Raw genomic sequence first — 5732 nt, forward strand, 5'->3', positions numbered from 1 at the left:
GCTTATACTTTAGGGATAACAATATTTTTTTTACTAGAAAGGATCCTGAGATAATTTAGTATATAGTTTCCCCTCCGACATACTCTATGGGTATTATTTTTTTTTCTGTTTTTTTATATTGGCTATGGATTCCCATTTTCTTGCCATCAACAACCTGGATTTTTATGGGCTCCTACAAGCGCCGGGAGAAAATTGGAATCCTTTGAAATGGTAGGGGTGTTTAAAGGCCAAAATGGGGCGGGTTCCCGGGGTGGAGGGGTTTTTTGGCGGGGGGGGGGGGGGGGAGAGGAACAACTGTAATAATCTGAATAAAATTTAATTAAAAAAGAAAGAAATTTAGGCTCTAGCTTTATCACAGCAAGAAATCACAGCAGTTAATCTATAAATATCTTATGGTGACAATTCTTTTAGAAACATTTTGTTAATATGCTATTAGTGTGTTGCAGTCCAGAGAAAAACCAAGCAATGCATTAGAAAAAAGGAGTTACACTGTTTATTTTACACCAGTGGACTCAGAGGAATAACTTCCCAAGTCTGAGCAAAGTAACATGCAGGGGGCTTCTCTTTGATATCTTTTCAGGTGTCCTTGTCCCTCAAATATGGATTATGCTTCTGGTCCTTTTCGTGGGCTTTTGCAAGAAGGCCCCAGGTGTTGGGGGTCTCCAGGTCATATCTAATGGTCTGGCCTGGCGCCAGCACTAATAACCCCCGCTCCAGGGCTGTGCACTGTTCACAGTTTATGGCCTCTGTGAAATGTGAGCATTTATATAACAGGTTCTGCAGGACCAGTTTCTGGGAAAGAGGCAATGACTTAATTATAGGTTATCAAGACTGTACACTGGGCTTGCTGGCACAGATTCAGATTGCTAGCCATCCCCCCCCTCCCCCCCAAATCAGGGTTACATTGGAATTAGCCTTCTCAATTAGAGAAATTAATGCAAAATAACTTCTTCAAAAATACATTTCCACCAACTGTTTATGTTTGCATAAGGAAAGCAATGCATCTGACGCTACTCTTACCTGATGGCCACCATATCTGTGAGCCAATGGAATGGATCCAAATACAATCTTTTTGCCACTTACAAGCTGGATAAAATCATCTGTTTCTGAGACGGATAAATCAAGGTCCAAAATATCTTCTAGAACTTCCTAAGGAATGGAAAAAAACAAAAAACTCCTTACAAAATCCTTTAATAATTTTTAAGGAAAGAGACTTAATGGAAGAAAGAAAATTAAAAGACTAAACCTCTTCCAAAAATACATTAATATTTTTTCATAAGAGATGTACCATATGTTCTGATTATTTGGGAAAATTTATTCTATTGTAGTTCTAGAAGTTTTATATATTTCTTATGATGTATAAATAATATTTTTCTAGCACGTATTTTTTAAAGAAACTAGAAAAAGTAAATGTCCTATTTTTATCCCAAATTCATTTATATCATGAGAGAACAATTTAGAATTTGTTATTAGGACCCATTTCTAAGAACTTAACTCATTTATCTGTACCTTGTAAGATAATCTGAAGATGAACCTGAGTACGAGGCTCTAGAAATAAGTGTCAAAAACTGATTTCTAAGAATGACAGTCTCCAAGTGTCTGAATTTTAAACACAAAGACTAACAATTTAACTCTGAAAAAATATTAATATATTTTTACACAAAAGTTGTAGTGAGTTAAGTATTTGTATTGTGAAAAAATAAAACCTAACCTTTGAAACTGCCACAAGGTGTACTCTTGATTTAAAAGGAGTAGGGAAAGCAATGGAAAAAACACAGTTTTTCACTTTACGAACATAATTTTCTTTAACAGGATCAACTGGCAACACAGCTGATAAAACAAAACAAAACAAAACCTTCTTAATGTTCTCTTTTGTTGCATTTACAATATTAATATTCCTTAAAAAGGCTATGGTCTTCAAGAAAATCAACTTAAAACACTATTTTCTTTATACTTTATTACTTACAGGTTATTTTATAATTTTCAACTATTATCTAGCCAAAATTCATATAGTACAATAGTATGTGGAACTGTCCAAGAAGATAGGAGACGAAAAAAAGTTTAAAACAAGACATATACCTGTCTTCAAAGATTTTCACTCATGGTAAATCAATAGGATGTGCAATATTTACAAATAAAAATATATAAATAAAATGGAGGTGAGATCATTACAGTATTAGAATTATAGTATTAGGCAATTCAATGGCATCCGATCAAAACATATTAGGCATTTAATCACATTCTTTTTGCCTTTCAGAAAAATCAATTAAAATATGTGGATACTTTACTAAAGGTACAAAACCACTTCCAATTCCACCAGAAAATTCAAAACTTTTGATAACATACCTGTTCCCAAGGCTGGAAGTTTAAATTGCCTTTGAGATAAAGTATGCTTCATAAAGTCCAGGCACTAAAGCACATATGCGTTATTTAAAAAACTGTAGAGGAGAGAGCTTTGCACAGGCTTTAGATCTACTGAACATACTTACTTTTAAGTAAAATTCTTAAAAAACTTAATTATAAATCTTAATTCTAATCGTTCCCTAATCCAAAGCAATTTAAAAAATAGAAAAGGTAGGTGTATTACTAAAACTATAAGACAAAGGAACACAAAAGCCTATGCCACTGATTAGAAGTTATGTTGTCAACATGTCAATGTCATAAATTATTTAATAGTCCTGGGCTGTGTTGGTGTCAGCCCGCGCACCGAAGGGCGCTTTCGGGAAGTAACCAATTGATATGTCTCAGATTGATGTATCTCTTTCTCTCCTTCCCTCCCTTCCACTCTTTCTAAAAATCAATGGGAAAACTCAACAGTATATTTTCTTCTCTTTTAGGAAAGCCTCTGTGTGGAAATAGATTGTTAAATAAATGACATTTTAGTAGAGCATGGGCAGTATATAATTTCAATTAGTACTTACAATTTTGCACTGATTCACATTTTGGCAAGGTAGCTGATCACTGACTACCTTGTGATCATTGGCCATGGAACAAAAAAGGCTAACTGCTTCAGCAGACCCAACCCTCACCCTTGTTACAGTTCAACCAACTAATCAGTCATAGACTAAAAATACCAGCAAAAATTCCAATGTTAACCTTTTTTTTTAACATTTCAGAGAAATCAGTAATTCCAAAATTCTTTAGAATTCAATTTTGCCTAAGAATATGAAATCCCCTAAAGCTGCTAGCCTTTTTGTGCCACTGTTTGAAATCTCTTCTCTCAATAAATGTTCTTTTAACAGTTACCTTGATAATTAATTGAGCATGTCCTATATCCTCAGGATGATATGCTTTTATGCAGTACTATGAACCAAGACATGGTTAATAAGTATATAATATTATGTATATAATCTGTAAAACCTGGTCCTACCATGTTTTGAACAGTATCATCATCACAGAAAGAAATGTCTCAATGTGTAGCCAAGTCCCCAACATAGAAATAACTTTGAAAATGCTTTAATTATACTTATTCCATTTTATCAGTCAGTACTGATTGTTTCATTTGTGTAAGTGCAGTCAGAAAGGTCATTTTGAGCTTATGCAAAGGGAAGTTGTTTGGCAGTTACTTGCACAGCTCAGACTAGGTTTTTAACTTCCTAGACTCATGCTTGGCCCAATTAGGTCAAAAGAACTATTAGTTGGTATTTTACATGTCCTATTGGTGGGTTAGTTTTCTTTTATTGGTGGGTTATTGTTCATCAGTTTAGTTATACTATGGTGTTAGAAGCCTTCAAGAATTTCATCTGCCCTCCCTAGTTAGCCTTGTCGTATTACATCTTTTTAAGAACCAGGTATTTTGTTTTAATCTGGGGAAACCATTTCTAAATAAAAATGACCTGACAGAATTGTGTTGTGCTCTATCTGTCAACTATGTGAGCTTGTGTAAGACACTCAATTCCTCTGTCTTAGTTTCCTGTAAAGAAGGGCAAATGATGGTATCTAAATAATAAAATTGTTGCAAGTACAAGTGTTTATTGCTATACTTACTTTGGCAAATTCTACCTGTTGGATATTTAATATATAAAGCTTTATGAAGATACTAGTAAGCCACAGGTGTGTATTAACAACCTTCATTTGTAAAGCACCAGAGACCTTTTTTAAAAATAATATTCTTGCCGAAACCGGTTTGGCTCAGTGGATAGAGCGTCGGCCTGCAGACTGAAGGGTCCCGGGTTCGATTCCGGTCAAGGGCATGTACCTGGGTTGCGGGCACATCCCCAGTAGGGGGTGTGCAGGAGGCAGCTGATCGATGTTTCTCTCTCATCGATGTTTCTAACTCTCTATCTCTCTCCCTTCCTCTCTGTAAAAAATCAATAAAATATATTTTAAAAAATAAAAAATAAAAAAATAAAAATAATATTCTTCACGATTGGGGGAGGGGCTCATAAAACTGGATTGAGAAATTTCTTTATTCTATAATTTTATTCAGTAAAAAACAATATATTTCAAGATAAATATGTGCCCAGCTACACGGACACTTACACTGTGATGCAAAAAACCTGGTTCAGAACAAGGGAAAATATCAGAGAATTACAGTTGCCTCTTGGCTGGTCTATTTCCTCAGAGTGAATTTTTTGAGGACAGACTAAGTTTCTTCCCTAAACCTTACACTTTCTCTCACTGGCTCTGTGTGTTTGTATGCATGTGTTGAATGATTAATTCTATCATGGATTTCTGTTATAAATATACGCTCTCATGACCATGAGAAAGGATCTGGCAATGGGATTAAGGAAAGGTCTTTCTAACCCAGATTTTCAAACTTTTTCATCTCATAGCACACTTAAACTCATTCTGCGGCATATGTCATATATATATATTTCCGGTCTGACAAAAAATGAGACATAATTTTGATTTGGCTATTTGGTTGGCTGTTACTATTTTTTTATTTGACAATCTAAGGGAAAAGAGGTGAGTGCTTCTGACTAAGTAGTCAGGAATCGCATGTTTTAAAAATTCTTGTGGCACACCGGATGAAAATCACTATTCTAACCCATTTCGGGTACTAATCCTGCACATTCTCCATATCCCCTGAGCTGGCTACAAGTAGGTTCAACATTGCTAGATACAATCTCCCACAGCTCAGTACACCCACACACAGCGCTCACACATCCAGACGCGAGCAAGACGGCTCAACTGTGCCACCGTATACCTATGAGGTTTTCAGAGGAGAGAGTCCAAAAGTCGAGAGACGAAGCTAATCTAGCTTCTGCTTCACAATAGCCCTGCTCCTGGTTTGACCTGTTACTGAGAAGTTGCAAAAGGCGGGCATTTCCTTCCAGGCCAGGTTGCCATAAGGCGCCGATGGCAGTGGCGTGGCAGGTCACACACACGAGAAGCAGCCGCGGAATCTGTAGCCTCCGGCTTAAGCAGCAAAACGGGAACCCGATTCTTGGAGTCATTTTTCCGTCTGAATATGCAGAAGAGAAGTTAGTGACTGGAAGTCTGGCGCACGGCGGCATTTCTGCTAACAGCCGGTCACCCCAAGGTACTGTTTGCTCTGTGGGAGCTACTGACTCCCCGTGAACCCCAGGGAGCGTTCGGGAAAGACGGCTGGCCAGGGAGAGGGTCACGACTAGCTCCTCCCGGACCCTCGATCGGCAGGGGGCGAAGGGGCCCAGCCGCCGCGCACCCTTCTCCTGCTGCCGCCCCCGAAGGCCGAGCGGTCCCTGTGGCTCAGACGCAGAAAGGCGCCCGAGGCCGTGCGCGCCCGCCGCTGGGGGGCGCTTAGCGGC

The 5732-nt window shown here is 37.9% G+C and overlaps 2 protein-coding genes across 2 annotated transcripts in view; one reads left to right on the forward strand and one right to left on the reverse strand.

The window, feature by feature from the left end:
- Window positions 1-5711, reverse strand: part of LOC102417440 (UPF0061 protein ETA_18310-like) — a 46575-nt gene extending 40864 nt beyond the window's left edge. Inside the window, exons 1-4 of the mRNA XM_023763883.1 lie at window positions 5630-5711; window positions 5150-5407; window positions 1712-1830; window positions 1021-1149 (exon numbers count right to left, since the gene is read on the reverse strand). Coding sequence (XP_023619651.1) covers window positions 1021-1149; window positions 1712-1830; window positions 5150-5399 — 498 coding nt within the window. The 5' untranslated portion in view covers window positions 5400-5407; window positions 5630-5711. The remainder of the gene's footprint in view (window positions 1-1020; window positions 1150-1711; window positions 1831-5149; window positions 5408-5629) is intronic.
- Window positions 5357-5732, forward strand: part of PDSS1 (decaprenyl diphosphate synthase subunit 1) — a 49351-nt gene continuing 48975 nt past the window's right edge. Inside the window, exon 1 of the mRNA XM_006100259.3 lies at window positions 5357-5485. The gene's annotated coding sequence lies outside the window, so the exon portion shown is untranslated. The remainder of the gene's footprint in view (window positions 5486-5732) is intronic.

Source organism: Myotis lucifugus, unplaced genomic scaffold (assembly GCF_000147115.1).
Source record: "Myotis lucifugus unplaced genomic scaffold, Myoluc2.0 scaffold_306, whole genome shotgun sequence".
Lineage (NCBI taxonomy): Eukaryota > Metazoa > Chordata > Mammalia > Chiroptera > Vespertilionidae > Myotis > Myotis lucifugus.